General features: G+C 41.0%; 1 protein-coding gene across 1 annotated transcript in view; it reads left to right on the forward strand.

The window, feature by feature from the left end:
* Window positions 1–397: 397 nt before the first annotated feature.
* Window positions 398–22709, forward strand: part of ARNT2 (aryl hydrocarbon receptor nuclear translocator 2) — a 79161-nt gene continuing 56849 nt past the window's right edge. The window contains exons 1-4 of the mRNA XM_075713751.1: window positions 398–507; window positions 7655–7702; window positions 13536–13749; window positions 15922–16135. Of these exons, the coding sequence (XP_075569866.1) occupies window positions 398–507; window positions 7655–7702; window positions 13536–13749; window positions 15922–16135 (586 nt within the window). The remainder of the gene's footprint in view (window positions 508–7654; window positions 7703–13535; window positions 13750–15921; window positions 16136–22709) is intronic.

Genomic DNA, 22709 nt, shown 5'->3' on the forward strand with positions numbered 1-22709 from the left:
ACGCTGGTACCATGATCATTTGTCTTGGGAATTCAGCTCTGCATTTCTCTACAGGGCAGTTTAACTACTGTAAAAGGTTGTTGGCCTTCATCTAACAGCCCCTCTGAAAAGTAAAATGAGAACCATTAGGTAAATTGAAATACAGAGGTACCTACCTGCGATTGTCTCCTGAGGCACTCGCAATGGATATTGAGAGAACTGGGCTTCTTTTAAGGGAGCTGTGAATCTGCTGGTCTTTCATAGGAGAGCTTTGCTTTTCCTTAGAAATAAAAAGGAAAGCTTTCTCTGCTTTTTTTTGAAAGGGCCTTTCTCTAATGTTGTCATCACAGGTTTCTCCTTGAAGGTAATGGATTAAAGGATTTTCTCCCCCCCCTTCCCCTACCTCTGCATTACAGAAATGGCATCAGATATTCCTGGCTCGGTGGCCTTGCCGGTGGCACCAATGGCAAGTGGACAAGTGAGAATGGCAGGATCCATGCCTTCCAGAGGAGGAAAGCGCCGCTCTGGGTAAGCCATTTCTTTTATTTTCAGGTCTGAAACTGAAATGACTAGTATTGAAAAACTGAAAATGTACCTATATGTGTATGTTTATTATGTAATGTTTATGTATGTAGACTGTGTTATGGCATTAGTCATTGATGTTTTGTCTTTCCTTTCAATGTATCTGCTCTTCCTGCAAGATCAGACTTGCTGATAAGTGTATTGTTTGTTGTTTTGCATGCTTCAAAAGGCTTTCAGGTTTGGCAAAGCATCCAGAAATGGAGTTTGGATCCTGTGGCTGTTGTACATGTAATGAACGTGTATTGCCTACATCTGTTTAATCTCAAAAGGGTTTATCATGTGAATAAAGGCAGCAAGATGTGTTCTTACTTGCACATGCAGACTTATCCAACTTCATCTGAAGTTTGGACTTGGAATCTGAAATAAAGGCCTTCTGTTAAAAATGTTTCCTTTATAGTCCCAGGTACAAAAACAGCACAAGCAGTCACTCTTCAGAGATTGTGGTCTACGATATTCTAGGTCTCGCTGGAAATGCAGCATAGTCTGCTTCTGGGAGAAAGGGCCTGAATCAAGTTCAGCCCTTGCACTAGCTTGAGGGCTCTGCTAAAGATGACAATTTGTTTTGTGCAACTTCAGAGGTTGGTGGGGTGTAGGATAGTTTTTCCACATCATACTGCTCTGTGGCAACTCATACTAATCCTCTGTGTTAGAAGTGTAGCAAGAACTGCAGAAGGGCAGAAAACTACCCTCTAGTATTAACAAAAAACCCTGGTTTTATCAAAGACTGGTCACAAATAACGGTCTTTAGGTGATGCTTTCTCAGAGATATCTGATCAGGGAGTGCTTGCAAAAGAGATTGATTAGTCTTATATTTAGCCCTAAATATGACAATGGTAGGGCTTAACGGGATTGACAGTGTGAGTAAAATCTTCACTGATGGACACCTAAGGAGAAGGCATTATTCCTTGTGAGAGCTACTCTAGGGATTGTTTGCCAAGGTGCGTTGGCCAGTTTTAGGTGTCTGCTCAGGTAACAGTGCTGGAGTCTCAGTCCTGAAATGAATTAACAAGGGAAAAGGTGGACCTTGCCTTGGATGTGGAGCTAAGCTAGTGTGACATGAACACTCAGGATGGTTGTTCCAAAGAGGGTTCCTTCAGACAGGACAGTGTGGAGATATACCCCTACTGAGTGTGCTTCATATGCTGAGCTGACTGTAGGAAATTGGTCTGAGAAACTCCCGGAATCTGTCTTTGACAGGCATCACCTTTTTATTTTGAAACTGTTCAATGAAAAAGCCTTTTCAGACTTGCACTCAAAAGGGAAAACAAAGTATTAAGATCTTTTCATTGCTACATACCATATATGCTTGGGGAAGAGTGGCTGGAAAGCTGCCTGGCCGAAAAGGCCCTGGGGGTGCTGGTTGACAGCCAGCTGAACATGAGCCAGCAGTGTGCCCAGGTGGCCAAGAGGGCCAACAGCATCCTGGCTTGTATCAGGAATAGTGTGGCCAGCAGGAGCAGGGAGGTGATTGTTCCCCTGTACTCAGCGCTGGTGAGGCCGCACCTGGAATACTGTGTCCAGTTTTGGGCCCCTCACTACAAGAAAGACATTGAGGTGCTGGAGCGTGTCCAGAGAAGGACAGCAAGGCTGGTGAAGGGTCTGGAGCACAGGTCTTATGAGGAGCGGCTGAGGGAACTGGGGTTGTTCAGCCTGGGGAAGAGGAGGCTGAGGGGAGACCTTATCGCTCCCTACAACTACCTGAAAGGAGGTTGTAGTGAGGTGGGTGTTGGTCTCTTCTCCCATGTAGCTAGCGATAGGACAAGAGGAAATGGGCTCAAGCTGCACCAGGGGAGGTTTAGATTGGATATTAGGAAAAATTTCTTCATGGAAAGAGTAGTCAAGCATTGGAACAGGCTGCCCAGAGAGGTGGTCGGGCCACCATCCCTGGAGGCGTTCAAAAAACAGGTAGACGTGGCACTCTGGGACATGGTTTAGTGGGCATGGTAGTGTTGGGTTGATGGTTGAACTGGTGATCTTAGAGGTCCTTTCCAACCTTAATAATTTCTAGTTTTCTACTTTCATTAAAAAATAATCCAACCACCAAGCCAGGAAACATGAAATCAATTATTACTCTGCCCTTAATTGGTTTAGTGGTGGACATGGTCGTGTTAGGTTAATGGTTGGACTGGATGATCTTAAAAGTCTTTTCTAACCTAAAGAATTCTATGATTCTATATAAACTTTTGCCCTTTTGAGCTGCAGGGTAGTTGATCTTTTTGTTTTGATCATAAACCATGTCAGCTGCGAATACCAGTTTGCAAATTACTGTTAACAAGGGTTGGTGCTGCTGTCTGTGAAATCTTCTGATTATATTAAATACTGACTTGATATTAATTAAAAGCTATGCTTTAACCATTGCATTTTAAGTATCATTATCTATTTGTGAGAAGGTGGTGTGGGGGGAGGGTGGGAGGAACACAAAATCAAATTATTTTAAATGTATTTAACATGCAGACTCAGTGAGTAAATTAGTATAGATTTGCTGTTATACCCAGAGAGTGGTATTTTATCAGAGGTATGGTTCAGAGCACCATAGCTCTGAACTAATAGCCCTTCTCCAAGCCTGAGCTGAGGGTGCTTTTTTTTTTTTTGTTCAATGTGTATGTATTCAGACCTTGAGGGACAGAATGCCTGCTGTATCTAATACCTCCTAGCTTCTCTTTGAACAAAGTTGCAGCTAACACTTGGTCCTTTCATTACTGTCCTGGTGATACATCTTTGTACACCTAAATCCTTGGGCATTTTAGAAATAAATGCTTTGTGTCAAACATAAAGGAATGCAGCTAGTGAACACAGTCATCTTTTCCAGCTTCGGTTATCTCTGAAAATTGTTTCTTTTCTCATAATTGCTGAGGCAAGCTGGCAGAGTAATTGCTGTATGGACTTGAATGTAGATCAGTTTAAACTCATTGGCTGTCCAGAAGGTGTTTCTGCCATGTAGGCATTCAGCTTCATTGACAGCTCGGAAAAATATTTTTCCTTTCTATAAATTATACCAAGTACTTTATAGAAAAAAGTGACAGCCTAGTAGCACATAAGATAATGCATTGCAGTGGTCAGTGACTACCGTCAATATCTGTAAGGTCAGTTCTTTATTTAACATGGTTTTTCTTGAGGTTCTGCTGTATTAGAGGATATGGGGCTTTTTTACCTTCCTAGGTAATCTGTACTTGGAGAGGGAGGGTTGGTGGGGTTTTTTGGTTGGTTTATAGATGCATTGGTTTTGTTTCAGTTCAGCCTATGGTCTTGTCTTTGCTCTGACCCAGAACTGTAAGTTATGGGGAGGAAGAGACCACAGCCCACCAGCCTCCCACCCAGGTGTACCCCCCTATATTGCACTGAACAGAGGGCTGGAGCACAGATCCCCATCTGCCTTTCAGCTGCATCTGCTCCAGATCATTCCTTCCTATGCTGTATAATCGTGGCAAGCCATCTTTTGACATTTCTTGGGAATTTTACATAATCATTTTGTTGCAATGTTCCAATCCTCTCCCATCTCAACTTTTTAACCTGTGCAGGACCACCTTGTTGGAGAGGTTTTTTTGTATGAAAATGTTTCTAATTAAAAATACATGATTTTTTAAAAAATATTTTTGTCACGGTATTTATGGTACCCACATGTATTTTGAGGAAAATATATTCTAATAAGTACCTCATATATAAGGCCTTTTCACGATTGACATGAACAGCATGAAAGAGGAAAACAAGATTTATGCCGTCTCTTCAAAACAAAAGAGCATAGTGCAACTCTTTTTTAAAGTCTCTTTTTAATGGGAATTTTAAATGAAGATAAAAGATACTCTTTCTGAAACTTCTGAAATGATGTCGTTTGTCTTCTTGGAGGCTGCTTCTACTGTTTTGCTAATGTGCAATATATTCTATCTGAGCAGAAGATCTTATCTGTCAGGGTATGAGGAGTTTGTTGGAATGTTATTTTAATGTATTCTACTGTGTTCTGCTAAAGGTTACAACTGATTCTGTATCTTTCACTCTGCCTTGCTGTAAAGCAGACACGGTGGTTCAGGCGGGACATTGGAATCAATGACTTCATACCTGAGGATTTTTTTTCAGGTTTTGAAGGGTATTTTGCACAGTGAAATGTGAAGTTAGGAAATGTGTTTATTGACAAAGATGGGACAGAGATACATTTGCTGTTGCACTTTTACAAGTATTGATATTTTTAATGGACTTTATCTTCAATTTCTTGGGTTTTTTTTAATAATCTTGCATTTGGAATGAAATCAAGGTTTTTAATAATGCAAAGGCATTATTTAAAGATTTAGTCTGCTACAGTCCGGTATTGCACCCTAGGCACTCAGATTCTGCTGTGATGAGCCCACTATAAATGTGGTAAGTATTACCTATGGTTATTAACCTGTCAAGATCTTACAAGATAAGAAGCTGATATCCAGCCATCTAGATAAATAGGTGTGCTAGTCCCACTTAGTCCTTTGGAGGTAGGTATACAGTGTGGGCAGCAGGATCGAGCCTTAAACTGTCATCAGGTTTTCTGTAATTCTCTGCATTATATTCCAGTAATAATAAACTAGACTAAATGCAGTAGAGCTAGTATTTGGGGGGAAAAATCTTTCTCTTAGCACTCAGCTGGAGTATTTGGCTGGAAGCTAAGAAAATCTACCAAGGCACAGGATCTCAGTATATTGGAGAAGAAGAAAAAGAATTACAAAATTAACCCGCCCCACATTAAAGCAGTATCTTATTGAATCCCTGAAGAAGAGGCTTTTCCCCACCGCAGGCATATGTATTTTCTGCTGCCCTCATCCCCCAACTTTGAAACCGGGGGGTTCTCTCAGTTGTGTTTCAGTTGCCAGTGAAACCAGTGAAGGATGTGCCTGACGTGATGCTTTTGCACGTGGTTTCAGGCGGAGCCTGCCCAGTGCTGGCCCGAGCGTGCCCTCCGCTTGTAAAGAAACAGCTCCCCTGTAACATGGACTTTCACTTTTTTGGCGTACGTAGAAACACTGCAATTGAAATAACTCGGAGGTTTGTTCTGGGATGTCACCTACAGGCACATTATTATACGTGGGGAAGAAGCAGGTAGGTAAGAGGAGACCTTCGGCTAGATGGTAATGCGTAAATGTTGAATTGCTGGGAGCATGGCTTATGCAGCCGGTCCGGGGAAATTGAGGCTGCTGGTGCCAGCGCTGCAGGCTGCATTTGGGGTGGCAGGTAGCAGCAGCGTGTGGCTGGGTCCTGGCTGAGCAGCCGGCCCGCGGCAGGAGCGAGGGCGCTGGCCACTGGAGGTCCGTGTTGTTCTGCGCAAGGCAGCTGGGAGGCCGCTGACTCTGAAACCAGATTGATGCTAATTAGGTGAGCAAAAATGGAATTTATAGTGAAAAAGATGATTGCATCAAACTTAACCAAATGAAATACACCTCTTTTCTTAAGACTCCGGGTAGAATGGTTTTCCTTCTGCTTCCTCCAGAAATGAGCAATCACCGTTACCGTCTGGAAAATATTCTTGTGACTTTTCTAATACCGTTTCCAGTTCCTTTGCTTATTTGTTGCCCTTGTCCTGATTGTACGTAGATTGCTGTAACTCGGACGCGTCTCCTATAGACCAGTCTGTCTTGGTTATCAGAGTCAGGAAGCAAGGCGGTATTGCCTGACGGGCACTCGTACTTCTCTATGCCGATGTAGTTTTAGCAAGCATTTTTAAGTCACTGTTCCCACACTCTGAACATACAAATCTTAATTTTTAATTGGTAGGAGTTTCTTTTAATACTGAGATAAATATTGTTGTCACTTTGCAGGGTTTTTGCCTTTAACATGACTTATATCTGTTGTTAATATGAAGAGTGTTAGAGAGATGGAATCTGTAATTGTATGAAGTTTTATTACACTGAAATGTTAGAAAGCTTAGGGCGTTAAAGAAACCCGACAAAATTGTTTGCAAAACAAAACTATGATTTCCTATCTACACAAATTACATTTAATGACTGATCAAGGTCTGTGTATCATACTAATGTATTTTCTTATTAAAATAAATACACTAATACAATAATTGTATATTATAATTTTATATCAGCTTGGTTCTTAGTCTGCCTTAATGGCAGAGTCACCGCCTTATAATTGGGATATGTATTTGTCCACCTCTTTTTAAAGGTGTAAAAATTTATAAAATGCTTTGGAAATTACACTGTTGCATAACTTGTAGTGACTTAATATCAATGGGAAGGAGACAATCACACTGCCTAACATAGGAAACTAATTTAGGTGGCTAATTTAGGAAGTTAATCTTCCTAGTCTCTCTCTGTGTAAGAAGTGAAGAAAGAGGTTCCTGCTTTTTCTGGCTCCCTGGAGGAGCCTAACTGGAGGGCTGGGATTTGGCCCAAGGAAGAGCTCGTCTCTTCCACTGACTTAAGAAGAAGGTCTGGGACAAAAACCAGGTAAGTTAGGTGCACAGTAGACCCATAGGTCATTTTAGTAATGACCGCAGGAATACCACAAAGCAGTTGCCATCTGCAGGCTGGCTGGTAATTTGTGTCAAATGATTGGCAATGTAGAGCAAGTCTAAAGAATGTACCGCAGTTACAATCAATAATGGTGACGTAGCAGGGAGGCTGGGATTTTATTCTGCTCTACCTCTAACGTGCTTTCTTTAGACTGGGGCAAAAATAGTGGCCCCGTGTTTGTTATGTGTACAGCTTTAGAACTTTGTTTTCTTTAGCCTTAATTTCAGTCCTGTAACATAGAGTCCCCACTGATTTCTGTAAACTTCTATCAGGCCTAAGAAGTATTACTTCTGACCGTCTCACAAGAACAGCATTTGTTTAATATTTCCTTTTGTTAATTTTAATAGTGCAGGTTTCTGTGGAGCAGAACACTGATTTATTACCTTTCGTTTTGTTTTGTTTTGTTTTGTTTTTTTTAAAACTTATATTCTTTGTGTTCCTGGCAGCTGATGAGCTGCTTTTAGGGGGTCTGGAGAATATGAGCAAGACTGGAATCTACAGTTGATAACACCGCCAGTCAAAATATAAATCAAACAAGGTTGAGAACCGCTGGCTTGAATGTTCATGTTACCATTGCCAGCATCATGATTACTGATTTGGAAATCTTGCTTTTACAGAATGGACTTCGATGATGAAGATGGGGAGGGGCCCAGCAAATTTTCAAGGTGAGCATTTACAAAGTTGGCCAAACCTCTGACTTCTTTCAGTGGAGAAAGACAGCTGTCTCACTACCGGTGTTTAAAGTCAATATGAATATGGGCTGAAGAACTTGCCAACAACTTGACCTAAATTCTAGTTACTGTTTTTATCAGCTTCCTCTGCAAATTAAGCATCCTGGCAGAAATCTGCCTAATGTAGTTATTGGCTTACAAAGCTGACAGTGTGTGTGTCATAATTTCGCTCTGCAGCTATGTTGAATGAGAAAATTTGTGATTTTTAGCTTATTTGTGATTTTTAGCTTATTGTTTCAACTGCTGTAGATGAACTTCGGTTATTTGGCATTGCTGAAGTTGTCTTTCTGCCACTGAAAATTAATTTTATTTTGAATTTATTTCAGATGTTAACTGCTTGTTAAGACAATATGACAGATCCTAGAGGTGTGGGTTGTTTTTTTAAGATTAAAGCCCATTATGTACCATTAGGTGTGACTGAATAGTAAAAATTGCCAAAATAAATGTTAATTAATGTGGAATATTCTAAGCTAGAAATAAAAACAAACATTGAAGCATCATTGCCATTTTTTCCACTTTTCCTTTTTTTCTGGTCACAGTTTGCATTTTTTTCATTAGAAACCAAGCAGCTGCAGTGAGGGGTAGATACTTTGAGGCCTACAGATAACTGTTGATTATCCAGATTGTAACTGCAGCTCTATAGCAGCAGCCATGTTCAAACACAGCTGTCACCGTAGGGTTTTAACAAGATTTTCCTAGTCAGTCTGAAAGATAAGTATGCTGAAGATGGGCTGTAACAGCGTATCATAACCTACTGGACAAGACCAGCAGCACCCCTGTTTAGCTGATGTCATTTACAGAAAGGATATTCCAGTCTCTGGTGTTAAAACTGGTGATCTGAGGGCTAATCAGATGTTTGCGAGCAGATACATGTTAAGGGAACAAGATTTATCATGAATGTGACCTGATTTGTGCCTGCATAAGCGTCAGGGTTTCTAGGCACAGTGGTGCACGTGCATTGGTCTATCTCCATCCTGCCTTCAGCCTTTCAAAGTTTGATGGTGGGGACAGCCAATAGTTCCATTATTTTTATTGGAGAGGCATGCTGTGCTGTGCTTAGACTCAGTTGATTTTAGATGTCAGATCAAAATTTGGTATTTAAATCTTAAATGCTGTAAAAACCCCAGATTGCTGTGCTTTTAGAGAGTACAGAAAGACAGTGCAGAGACACCCAGGGCCATGGTCAGACATCCTCTTCTAGTTATGCCCTCCTTGTAGGACTTTTCCCTTCTCCAAATTGCTCATGTGGCTGATTCCTAGCTTCTCTCAGTCAAAATTACTCGGTTAGAAAGAACTGCTGTTTAAATGTTTAAGCTAACCCAGCTGGCTTTGACTGAAGTGCCTGAAGAACCATGTGCGCAGAGAGGTCGGCTAGGAGACTGGAAGGGAGAAACCAGTAGTTGGAGGCAATAACATCTTCAGCCCAGCCAACCAGACAAGGATGAGTAGACAAGCCCCAAGGTAGTGGGAGCACAGGAGATAGTGGTGTTAGTGTGGTACTCCACGTGAGTTAACATACCTTGCTTCTCAGGGACTTCCAAGCCAGCTCAGGTATCTCTGCATGGCATCTCATTGTCACATGGAGGCGTATGCATGTACTTCTCACATGACGGCATGTTGCCATTCCTCATTGAATCTGTCTTTTTGTTTAAAATTTTTTGGGCTCAGTCTGTTCTCTGGGCAGGGTCAAGTGGAAGAAAGTGGCATTTTCATTTAATTGTTTTGAGGGTGTTGGTGTTAAACACAACGTAGAAAGAAATACAGCTCAAGTCTCACTTAAGCTTTCTCTTCAGAGTTTGAATGAGTCTTACTGGGGAAGGAAAATATGAAGCCTTATAGAGGAACTTGCACGGTTGCGGTACTTAAAATTAGTTTTAATTCATTTGAGAAGAAAAAAAGGAAGAAGTTAATTGTTAGCTTTTTAGAAGAAAAAAGATGCTTAATTATGCTGCATTACCTTGTTAGCTAATACATAGAAGCTTCATAGCTTCATAGGCTCTTTTGTAATAAATTACATCATTTTGGAAAAGCTAATTCTAATACAAAATATCACTTGACTGTTCTTGAGCAGTAATAATCTTCAAATCTAGAAAAGCCATTAGCCTTATTTTTGTATTTTTGAAAACCTACATTTTCTGTTTTGGAGCAAGCATTTTGGTTTCTCCAAAAGTAAGATTGTTTTCAAAAAATGTGTCTTTTTTAATTATTCTAGCAAAAACTAATTTCAAAGGATTAGTATGTTTTTAGGAAAGGGAAGGGAGGAGCAGCATGTCATTTTTTAGCAAAATGTTGTGTTGCTGCCTGTCTCTGGGACCACGCTTCAGACACAGTGAAGCTTTAACCCCATGGGCAAAAGTCCCACTCATCAGGATTTCCTCCGTAAAGTTGCTGCCGATACACTGTATGTACCTGGGAGGGCATCTAACTTCTGTTGATTTGAGTAGGAATGAGGTACCTGTTTATTTCTAGGGATTTAAGCCAGTTTTAATTTCACTTCTATTTACCCAGCAGTTTTATCTGCCTGACTGACTTTTGCCAGTCTGACCAACAGACAGCACAGTGTCTGCACCTACTAGAGCTTTTTTCTGAAGCCATCTTTAAATAAGGCATTGCACTTAAGCGTGTGTCTCTGCCCTCCCATGTTATCTGTAGACCATCAGTGCCCTCTGCTGAATGGAGCGGGTTGCAATCTGGAAAAGATACAGCTCTTTCACTTCCAACACAGCAATGAATATTTCATGGGCTGCTGTCGATAAAAGCTCAGTGGTGTTTTCTGTAATGGTGCTGGTTGTTAAGTTTTCCAAGCAATGAGTGTATGTGAAAGTGTTTGCATAAATCCACTGAAATGTGTCTCCAACTTTTTTAATATACAAATGGAGCTTTTGAATCAGCATGGCTTGGAAGTTTTGTCAGACTCTGCGTTTTCTTTGCTTTGTCGTTCTCATGCCCTCATTTTTCTTGCTGTTATTTGTAATAGTTTGCAGTTGTGAACCTCTCTGCTTTCTGCTGTGTGTTGACTATCATGCGATGTATAACCCTTGTGAATTTACTTACTGTCCTTTGTTTCTAGGTATGATGGTGATCAAATCTCTGGTGATAAGGAAAAGTTTGCAAGGTAGGCGTGTTCTGTAGAGCTCTTCTGCTGAGAGAAAAGAGGGGGATGGTCGTGTCCAAAAAATCTCAGTACGTGTACCTTAGCTTAGAGAGCTGGTTATTTTGTTTCTAGGTGGGACGATGATCAAAGTACTGCTGACACAGAAAGGATGGCCAGGTAGGAAAAAGGAAAATCAAATATGGTTTGCCCCCATTTTTATTTTATATGATGCCGTTCTGACTGGTCACAAGTCAGGAGGGCTGGCTGATCCAGAAATGCTTGAAATCAGACATACTAACTCTAAATCTAAGTGGGTTTGGATCAGCTCCTGCAGTCTCCCAAAATTTAACGTCCCTCCAAAATTTCCATATAAAAACAAAGTTAGAAAAGACAGAATTAGGACATCATTCTGTATACATGTTTATGAATGCCAGGGTTCCTAGGGCAGACACTTCTGGAAGAGGAGCAAGGCCCCTCTTTTTGTTTCTAAGGGTTTAAATTTGAACTAGTGTCAGGAAAGTTTCAGGATTCTGTTTGCTTGAATGTTTTCGTGGCCAATTGATTAACATACTATTACTTTTTAGCTTTTATGATCATAAATAAAATGGACTGTTGGCTATTCTTCTCTTTCTTCTCAGGAAATTTTGCAGTCTCTTTGTTTACTCTTTATAATGGTTGTTTTTAGTGTTGAGGAGTATTAAAATACTTTAGTGGCAGGCAATGGAATATGTATTTATAAATGTAAAATGTGATGGATGTTTGTGTTCTTTGTCTCTCTTTTCTTGATCACCATTTCTCTGAAAATGCTGAATTTAGAGCAAGGTTTCATCATGTAAAAATGCATTATTCTTCCCCTTGTCCATGTTTATCTGCATGTATATGCTGACATGTACACACGTGTGCTCTTAATGTACATGTGCACTCTCACACAAGCCGTTCTGCTTGTGCCTGCGTATATGGTCCGACTCCTGAAGGCGCTGTTACCTCCTGCACCTGTGCAGACCTGCACAAAGGCTGTTTATCGGCCATTTGAAATGGAAAGGTTCACTATTAAGGTGTAATACGTAGGTAAGTAGATAGTGACCTTAACCAAGAAACTGTCTAATTTACCAAACCACCATGGGCTATCATTGCAGGGACCTATAGCTGGATTTCCTGAATATCAGTGCAGTAAGCATAGGCATCAGGAGGAATAATAACTGTGCATGTAACCCTACCAAGTGATATTTCTGGAGACAGTGCCTCATGCATATGACACCTAAGTGTGCAGGGCTGGGAAACACATTGTAAAGCAGGGCAAGCCCATGCATTCCTCTATTTCAGGAAGCAGCATACTGCAACTTGGATTCTTTCCTGCATTTTAAGAAAAGGGTCCATTATTAACAGTAGCCAGAAAGTGTGCCAAGCCTAGCTTCTACTTTCATGATCAGTCTTCATAACAGTCAGCTCCAAAGAATGTTGCGGTTTCTTTTAATGTTGTGTTATCATGACGGTCAATGCTGGTGGACTCTCCAAATGATCACCTTTCACATGTTGTTGGATCAGCCAGCGATCCCCCAAGAAAATGCCATGCACGGCTCATTGAAATCAATGGAAGATGCTGCTTTGACATCTGAAGCATCATGTACCTGTCGTGTACTTGTATTTAGCTGCCACCTGACAGGTACAGTATGGGAAAAATAAGCGCTAGGCACTGAAGTATTCTAGGTTCATTTGGACCATCTCAGATGGATATATTGGTGTAATCCCTCAGTAGTGATCAAGCAATGGTGATTTAAAGTATGGGAAAACTGAACTCCCAGATCCTCAGTTATGAAAGATTTTGGTGACTGTCCATTTTGAGAATTCTCAAATTTGAGTCACTACCTCAGTCATGTATTTTCTATAAAGAATGAGAACATTGGAGCTCAGCCCAAAGTGGGGCAGCATCAAGTACTGTCATTGTTATTTCCCTGTTCTCAAATATTAATCCTGATCTATGTCTGACAAGCCAGATGTTTACTTGCTGTCTTTCATACTCATTTTATTTATTTACTGGGTTTTTTTTTGTATGTACTGTTATACTGTCCTAGTCCTGCAGTCTGATCTTGTAGGCATGTAGTGTCTCCCTACAGGGATGTGGGACCTTCCACACAGCATTATAGGACTGGAGATCTGTGCTATCATTGAGTGGGGGTTTTTTTTGTAAGTCAGCACTGACACTTATGCTGACCTGATCCAGCTGTTAGTGAGAGGTTTCCTCTAAAAAGGGACCTTTTATAAGTCGATCCAACACACCTTGAGCAAGGACTGGAAGCTGTGAGATGCATCACAGCAACTTTGGGAGTTTGGCTGGAGTTGGCGGTTGTCAGTTCCTTACATCTTTCTACTTCATTTTTTGTCCTTAAACCAAAGGAGGTTAAACTGGTTAAGATATTAAGGCCAGAAGCCAATAGCTAGAAAAATGTGGGTTCTTTTCACAGCTATGGGCGAATCATATTTATCCTTCTGTTGCCTGGATTTTCTGTCTATAAACTGAGGGATAATAGTGCTTAGCTTGGTAAAGCACTTAGCTCTCCTGGGGTGAAAACAGCAAAACAAGTGCAACGTAGTATGATTCGTTACCTCCAGTTGAAATACTTACACTGATCATATCTGCTTTTCTGTTGGTTTGGTGTTTCTTTAAACGTTCAGGGAGAATCATAGTGAAATTGAGAGACGCAGGAGAAATAAGATGACACAGTACATCACTGAACTGTCTGATATGGTACCCACCTGTAGTGCATTGGCTCGTAAGCCTGACAAGCTGACCATTCTTCGGATGGCTGTTTCACACATGAAGTCAATGAGGGGCACTGGAAACAAATCTACTGATGGAGCTTACAAGCCTTCGTTTCTTACAGAACAGGTAGATTTTTCGCAAATGTCTGTTTTCTCTGGTTTGTGGTCTTAAAAGATGTGAGGAAATGCTGAGAGGAGTGGAGTCTCAGCTTGATCCTTCACTGTTGTGTAGTAACTGGTACAACTTACATATCCAAGATTTGAATACAGACAATTTTTTTGTGACTGTTTGGACTTGATCTTAACTATATGACAAATCTTTCTCTCTGAAGCAGCAAAATGGGCATTCTTATCATTGAGGTCTGTCCATCTGAAAAGCAAGTCACTTGCTGTCTCGTCACTGGAAAGGAATTTTCACCTCCAGAACTGGGTTCTTCCCATCCTAACAAAGATTCTCTAAAATAGGGAGAAATGAATCTCAAAGACCTGCCTCTCCCTCCTGGGTTTAGAGGAAGGTTAAAACATTGTTTAGTCTCAATGCCTAAGTTCCCGGCAGCTGAACTGGGCAGAGATGAATCCCATCTGTACTGGCTGAGGTACTTCTTTGGTTATGTTTTTGATGGGAGAAGGAAGATGCACCCAGTGTTCAAAGAAAAACCGTGTTTAACTGAGTGCACTGGAAATTCCTACCACCTTCATTGTTTTTGAAGTCCTATGGGTGTAGTGTGCATTTTTGTGGTCTGAACGATTTAAGCACTTACACATGTAAGTTATAGCTAGAGGCAATACTTCTTTCTATTAGAGAAACAGCAGCTGCTGCTGACCTCTCAGTGTTCACATCTACTTATTCTGGCTTTCCTGAAGTGTGTTTCTGGAGGGACTGTGCCATTCAGCTGGTTGTTGGTAGGGGACTCTGGTCACTTCCCATTGCAACTTTTTGGGGTTTTTTTTGAACCTTGCAGTGTGACAGAGTTTATCTTCATCTTTGTTAATAATGTATGCAGACCAGGTCTCATTATCCTCTGCATAGTGCAGCCAGCTATGCAGTGAGGTTTTTTATATAGTAAGTGTTTCAGAATTGATATGCTTTGTCTACAATAAAGAGGCAGAAGTTGATGGTCTGTTAAGTGTTTCTTGAGATGAGTTATCCATTTCTTAGGCAGAATTTACCGGGTTGTGATCCTCACCTTATCAGCTAATATCTGCCACTTGCACACTAGCCGTGCTGAGCTGTCTAACATGGAATGGGACTCAGATTGTCCAAAACGCTCTGAGTTCCAGATGCATTACCTTAACAAGCTCTGGTGGTCACTGGAGCCACCAAGCCAAGGCTGTCTGAGCTTGTTTCCCAGGAACTGGAGTGGTAGTTGTCATCCTTTCCTGTGAGAGGTTTTCAAGCTCTGTTAAGCAAAGGTACCGTTTCTGTCATGCATGCAAGCAGCTGTTTGCATGTGTGATTCAAGGTATTGGGTGTCTGGACCCAGTGGCTGAAAGTGAGGGACAGAAATACCCTGCTTTATAGGCCTACGGTCCCCCTTCCAGTCCCCAGGTGGGGTCAGGGCTCTGGGTGCTGCATCTCAGGTGGATGTGTGGGTGTCTCAGGACAGAAGTACCCAGGATGATGAGCAGGGCACTGTGTAAAGAAAACGCCAAAGACAGGGGTGTTCCACACCCTTTGGATCTCTGAGGCTTCATATTCACAGTCTGGAAAAAGAAAGCAAGAAGTGATACAACCTTCTTGTGTAGTGGCTTGGGCACCCTAATGGGAGGGGAGGCAGGGGATTCCTGTCCTTGTTCCCATTACATGTTCTGCCTTTTATCAGTGGCTGTTTAGTTTACAAACAGAGCTCATCCTGAGGGGAAAAAAGACCCCAAAAACCAGAAAGACTTGTTGGTTTCTCTCCAATTAAATTATTCAGGACGTTTAATTAAGGGATGAGTTTGCCATATGAGTTATAGCTGTTCATTTCCTCTGCTTGTACTCTGAAATAACTTTTTATTTTTTAATGTTAGATGCCTATCACACAATATGCAGTGAGTATGTTACTTAATTTTCCTAAAGTGCACTGAGATCACCAGATGAAGGCAATAAAGGAAAACAAAGTGTTGTTTGTTATTAAGATTAGCAATTTATGGCTTGCTGCAAGTTTGGTTGTGGTGTTGTATCAATATTACAGTGAAAATTTCTGCCTAGGTTGTGATCAGCTACTAAGATCACAAGAAAACAATATTCTTTGGCAGTGACAGATGTGTAATTCCCTTTTCTGCTGGCATTCTAATCAAATCCTTTCTTTGGAAGGAACTGAAACATCTTATCCTGGAGGCTGCAGATGGGTTCCTGTTTGTAGTTGCAGCTGAGACGGGAAGAGTGATCTACGTGTCGGATTCTGTGACTCCTGTGCTGAACCAGCCACAGTCTGAATGGTTTGGCAGCACTTTGTATGAACAGGTTCATCCAGACGATGTGGAAAAGCTGAGAGAGCAACTATGTACATCCGAAAACTCTATGACAGGTCAGATATGTCTGATGTATGGTTCTGTGTGTTATGGATCCCTGCAGAGTTTTTCTGACATTCCAAATGCCCGGTTTAGAAATCTGGTAAAAATGAAATTCAGCAAGATTAAACTGCCTTTTACTTGCAGGCAGTGCTGTAATATAGATCTTCTTTTGCATGACTACATTTTGCTTCCTATTTGCTTGACTTCAGTCAAACCACCTTCACATAGCTCTGCATTCAAACTTCTGGCTTGGGTAGGTTTGGAATCTGGATTGTTTTCAGTCTTGGTCTGGAAATCTAGGTTGTTTTCCTTTCATCGTCAATGAACTTGTGACTTCTTTACAAATATGTGTTTCTTTAGGGCAGTGTTTATTTTGAAGGCAAAAATCATACTTTAGACTTTTCCGTTTTCATAAAAGTTTCTTGTGGTTTGCTAACGGGAATTCTGGGGGAAAAAAATCCAGTGTTTGGCAGCTGAAAATCTAGCGGATTTTAAATGGGAGGCTTGCACCCGTAACAGTGGTGTAAGTTAGCTGTAAGTTGACTACGTATCATTTTGCACATAAAACTAAACCCTATTCATACCTTCAGTATAACTCTGGTTTTGACAGTTATTCATGCTCAAGACTGCCAATAGGAAATTACCCTTGTCTTTAATAGGATACGTGTATGTTAAGAGCTATAAGAATTAGCTAAATGCTGTTTTAACATAAACTTGGAAAGGAGGAAACCCAACTTCTCTTTTTATTCTTTCACATAGTATGTTTATAGCTAAAGGAAAAGAAACTAGGGGAAAATATTTATAACAAAATCATGATCCATGCAGAAGTCACGTAATTTCTCCTTGCTTTAGTAATTCAGAATTCTGACCTGGTTTGCTGGAAGTTTTGTTGTGTTTCATAACTCAAAGGACAGTGATCCAGTTTTGAGTGAACCTGCACACTGTTTACAGCTTCCATGTCAAAACAGTGCCAAGTTCATGATTTCCTGTGGTTTGAATGTGATGTGGTTTTGGCAGAGCTTTCCTGTATTCAAACTGGAAACTCAAAGCAAAATTCTGTGGTGAAAATCCAGATGGATCAAAACCAAGTGAACAGTTAGGGGGACCTGTGCAGAACAAAACAGCTGAGTGTCATACCATGAGACCTGCAAAAAAGCACAACCTCGGTTTTTATTATGTGGCATGTAATACATTTTAACGTACGTACCATCTTCCTCCAAGAAGCAATTACTCCGGAGCCTCAGCGAACACTCATGTTTCGACTTCCAAAAGTGCTCAGTTACAGGGCTTAACCTGCTCACACTAGAGCAGGACTAGACAAACGCAGAGCACTTCTGAAAACCCAACTCTGTATTTTTTCCAGTTTTAACTATGCGCTTTGTGCTTTTCTTTTACACTGAATTCATCTGTAGCCAGTGGAAAGAGAAGTTCAGATAATAGTATTTATAGGGCTAAATCTTTTCCCTGCCTAAGTCTTTTGGAGTTGTCAGATTGACACAGAAGGCTTGTAAATCTGCTGGACATGGACAGCTGAACATTCTCCCAGTGTGAGGAAAGCATCAGCTTGTTTAGAGCCAGGGTAGCCTGTTAGCTACACTCCTTAAGGTGCAGAGGCAGGCTGGATGTAGAAAGGTGGTTTTTAGGGAATGGAGAGCGTGTGTAGTTAAAACTGTTCCAAGCAAGTGCAAGTAAGAACAGTGCAAAATTGGTCTTAACTATATGGGGCACATTGTGCGAGTTTTCCTTTACAAAGTTATTGTGGTTTACATGTACAGTGCAATTTTTTTGGCCAGCTGAACATCTCACAAGGCATAAACACACAGTCATCAGTCTGCTTCTGAATCAAGCATAGACATACAGTTGTACATACATCAGCTCTCATAAGATCATCACAGAACAGATTTTTAAGGTGTCTGCTGCAGTTTTCTAGCTTTTTAATAAAATTAGTGTAAAGCAAGTGACATGATAATACAGTCCTGCTTTTGGAGTAGTTTTGTTTTAAAGATGTGACTGGTGAAGTACATTTAGGTAGTATACTAGTAGTTTTGTCAGTCTGAGGAGTGTATAGATAAACAGAAAGCTCTAGATTGGTTATATTAAACTTGCTTTTCCTTGACTCTGTAAGGTACCATTAAATAAGAGAAGCAGTCTTGTATAAGGACTGTCAGTCCAGCATCAGTTTGCTTATAAACAGCATGCAGCAGGACTTTCAGCAGCATCACTTTCGCTCATTTGAGATACCTTCCTGGGAGCAAGGTGATTCTCGAGTCTGTTCAACCAGTTACACTTTCCTTCCTGTAACACAAGCCATATTGAGAGTAGCGGCTTTGTAACAGGTAGGGATAAAATGAAATACTGCAGTGAGCAGAAATAATGGGTGCCTTAGTGACATTTCAAAAGAAGTCAAGTAGGCAAATGCACTTCCTTTAAGTCAGTGTTTATCAAACCATTTGGGCAGCCCCCAGGTCTCTCTTGGCTTTCCAAAGTTACGTTTCCTGCAGAACAAAGGGCAATACAGAGCTTGAAAGAGACGCAAACCACAAGCCAGCCAGCTCCGTTTGACATTTTTCCTGCTCAAAGTGAAGTTCACTGCAGGCAACAGGAAAATCCTCATCTTTTAGTGACCTCTGGCTGTTGAGCACAGGATCTGCTTAGGGAAAAGATTTGCAGGTGAGAGTGTAATGAAATGTTACGATTTTTAATTTTGCCCTCTTCCTCATCTTCTCAGGGTCCATTTTCTCAACCCTATAACCTCTTCCTTCAGCCCTTGAATTGGGGAAGCAACGACAGCATCTTGACAAAGCAGAAACTTGACTTGCCTCGCATCGGATCAGAGAAATGTCCTTTGATTGTATGTGTCCTGTTACAAGCACTGATTGTTAGCGCTGCATTGCTGGGATTTTCCCAGCGCCTCTTAGCAATCCTGCTACGCAGAGAAGCTGTTCCAGACCCCGAGGACTTGGGAGGCTGCCACTGCCAAAGGGAGCGACAGAGAACAAGTCAGCGGAGAAAGCAGGCTCCCTCTCACACTTCTGCCCCCAGCAATAAGACTAGGACTGGGGCTGTGGTTGCATGAGTGTTTCTTTGGCAGTCACACCAGCTTATGCAATCCTCACCTCATCTTACCCTCTCCTCCTTTGGCATTTATGTGGTACTACAATGAGTCACATCAAGGGGGCTGACCCAGCCGAAAGCTAAGCTAAGCAAAAAAACACTTGGTTTTGGTAGAGACTTCTCTTTGGCCCACCTTATCATAGCACTGCTTGGACTCTTGTGCTAACACCAAGGAGAAGTGGGGAATGAATAGTTAAGGGTAAGGAGAGGACAGGACTTCAGGAGCAGTAAAAGCATATGCCAAATCGAAGTGGCTGTTTTAACTATGGCCTAAATCACGTAGTGCGTTTGGGGAGTTAATTGCTTGCTCTATTTTTAACTCTGAGGTTATGGGGAAGGATGGATAGTTTCTATTCCATTTTATATCCTTGGAGATTTTATTCCCTGGAAATGGAACAACCGTCTGCTTGTTTATTGTGCATTAATTGCTAACACATGGTAGCAACAGGAAAGCCGAACTGTGAAGTGTATATACAGTTTGAAATGCTCTAGAAAAGACCGCAGCTAAGATTTAGTGATAGCAACAAATAGTGCTCCCAAGAAGTCTTTACATGCGTCATGGGCGTGATTAATCAGAATGGGGCAGATATTCAAAGTAATAAATTATTTTCCCTCTTTGTTCTTGGAAATCTGCAGATGGGAAAACAAATCAAATATGGATGAAGATCAGATCCCACAGTAGGACCCATTAGCAAAGACCTCTTTGCCCTTAGCATGCACTGATGAAACTTGATGGATGTTGGGTTCAGATGTACGTTCAGAGTTGGAAGTTGTGAAGGGCTGACTAACACACAGCACGGTGGAATCCTAATGCAAGCGAGAGCCTCCAAACAGATGCAGACCACAAATCTCTGATGGTGCAGAGAACAGACAGAACTTAGATTTAAGTGCAAAGAGCAGCAGCTTTTGAAGAATACCTCTGCTACGTTTACTCTCCAAAAAGTGACTGAGCAAGTATTGTAGTAGACTGTCTTTCCATTAAAATATAGTGTTCCAGAATACTTTGCCAGACTGATTTCTACCAGTCTAATTCTCCGTAAGCAGTTCATGAAAGAGTAGAATAAGGAATATAGGTACCTCTGTATGGTTGCCTGGAAATACTCCAAGTGATTCCATGATGTGTCTGAGATATGCTTGTCAAGGCTGTGAGGTCCCTGTTCCTGCAGCCAGCATCTTCAGTGGTGCAAATGGGAAACACCCAAGTTTATTATATTCAATTCTGAGCTCCAAACAGCACAGCATATAGTAATCCAGCTATAATGTCTTCCTTCAGCCTCACTCTCTATAGCTAAGGCAAGGCAGGGAGCAGCATATATAATGTCATCTGTGGCACAAAGCCTCCTCAGGACATTCAGGTTCAGCAGGAGTCCTTGCAAACTGTTTTAGCTGAGCAGTTAAGGGGTGCTGAAACTGTGGACCTGTCATTGCAAGAAAATAATGAGAACCAGAACCTTTACAGCTTTAATTTTCAAGTGATTTAAAAATGATTGAGTCAATTTACTTGCTAGCTGAAAAAGATTAATTGAGGTTACTTCTGGACAGAACTTGTATGCCAAGTTTAGTCTTGGCATGATATTTTATTGCCATATTTTATAAGTTTAAAAAAGTAGAACTGTATGATGGAAATGGTGACTGACCACAGCAAAAGTTGAGCTGATGGGCACCTTTTTAGAAGAAAAGACCGTTGTGTGACAATTCACTGTGGTTCATGAATATTATGGAAACATCACTCCATGTTGTACAAGGAGAGATTTGAATTGGGAAGCCTATCTTGTGGAACCTTGAAATAATATGTTGTCTTACAATGATGGTTTCAGCATATGCAGTTTTCTGTCCAACTGCAAAGTTTTCTGTTACCGAGCACAGTTTGTAGACACAGCCACAAATCCAGATGCTGTAGACAGAGTCAAATTGTCTGTAAAAATGAGAAAAATAGTGTTCAACTCAAAAGAGGGCAATGCCAGAGACCAGTGGAGAAGCAAAGTAAAGCTTTCCACAGCACTAAACAGATGGGAAGTGTTTAACAAACAGTAAATAACCATGTGAAAGAGAAGATTAGGAATAACTTCTCTCTACAACAGATACTCTTCCTGAAAATCAGTGCAGGATTTTTTGTGCTGTGAGCTGTCTTACACTCCCATGTCAGTTTTTCAACACTGATTTCTGCGCAGTCTTTCTTGGAAGAAAGGAGATTCTTCTCATACACACAGCCAGCCAGTGAATGCAAATGTGGTTCTTATGATCTCTGACTTCAGTGAATGATTTAGGAGAGACTCCAACTGATATGGAGAAGAGCTGGATGAGACTCCTATTTGGCTTCATGTGCAGAATTCTCCAAAGAAATTCAAAGAATAATTTGAGGCATGACCAAAAACTCAGCCTTGGCAAATATAATTCTGTTATGCCTTAAATGTAATCATCAGTAACAGTAAAACTCAAGTCTAATGAAAAAGTAATATATTATCAAAACATTTAATTGGATGACTTCTGCACTACAGTAGCAAACCAGGGAGCTTCTCTTCATCCAGTTGAAAATTGGATGAGCCTATTAGATTTTTTTTTTTCACTTTTGTTTTTTTTAAAAAAAAAATTTAGGTATTGGTGCCAAAAATTTTATACCGAAAATATATTATCAGATGCTCTGTCTTCCTTGTGTCTTTTGTAGAAATTAAGATACTTGCTCTATCCAGAGCTCTTACCTTTCCTTGAGGAAGAAAAAAAAAATCCCTTTTGTTCAGAGAAGTGTGTCCTTGCTGAAATAGTCAACAAAACAAGGAGCTGTATTAAAGTTCCTTTGAGACTTTATTCGCTAGCCTTTGGTTCTGAAGAGCACATTTATCAGAGGTTTATGCAACGGGGTACTCTGCGTGTAAAGGGCTGTTTGAACTGACAGCACTTGATTTCTTTAATTTTTTTTTTACTTCTGTCTGTGAACTCTTTTAAGTACCTGAACCCTAAAGAACTATCTATCTATCTATCTGCCCAGCCCAGCAGCTTAGGAAGTCAGAGAGTTAAAACCCAATCTCAGTATTTTAGATTTTAACATCTTAGCAGAGGATGACTGACCTAGTAAGACCATTAGCCTCTGGACAGGTAGGGAATGGGTTGTATAATTTTTTGTGTATAGACAGAGTTAATAGCTACTTGTGCTTTTTATCCCAGAGTAAAGGAGTGGTTCATCATCAGCTGTTTTCACTGAATGTCCATGAAACGTAACTACCTATAGGGTGAAGTCAAGCAGGCAGCTGGTAAACAACATACAGCAAAGCAGGCAGGACGGGAGCAGAGCAAATTTCCATGTACATGATATGAGATGTCCTGAAATCTTTTATGTCTCTACAGGACTGTCTGAAACTTGACTCTTAATATTTTATGGGATTTTCCACCCACCCACACACACATACCCACACCCTCCCACTTTATTCCTTAGAAGGGTGGAGGCTGGAGGCAGCTGTGCCAGGATTATTGCACCTG

Source organism: Pelecanus crispus, chromosome 7, assembly GCF_030463565.1.
Source record: "Pelecanus crispus isolate bPelCri1 chromosome 7, bPelCri1.pri, whole genome shotgun sequence".
Classification (NCBI taxonomy): domain Eukaryota; kingdom Metazoa; phylum Chordata; class Aves; order Pelecaniformes; family Pelecanidae; genus Pelecanus; species Pelecanus crispus.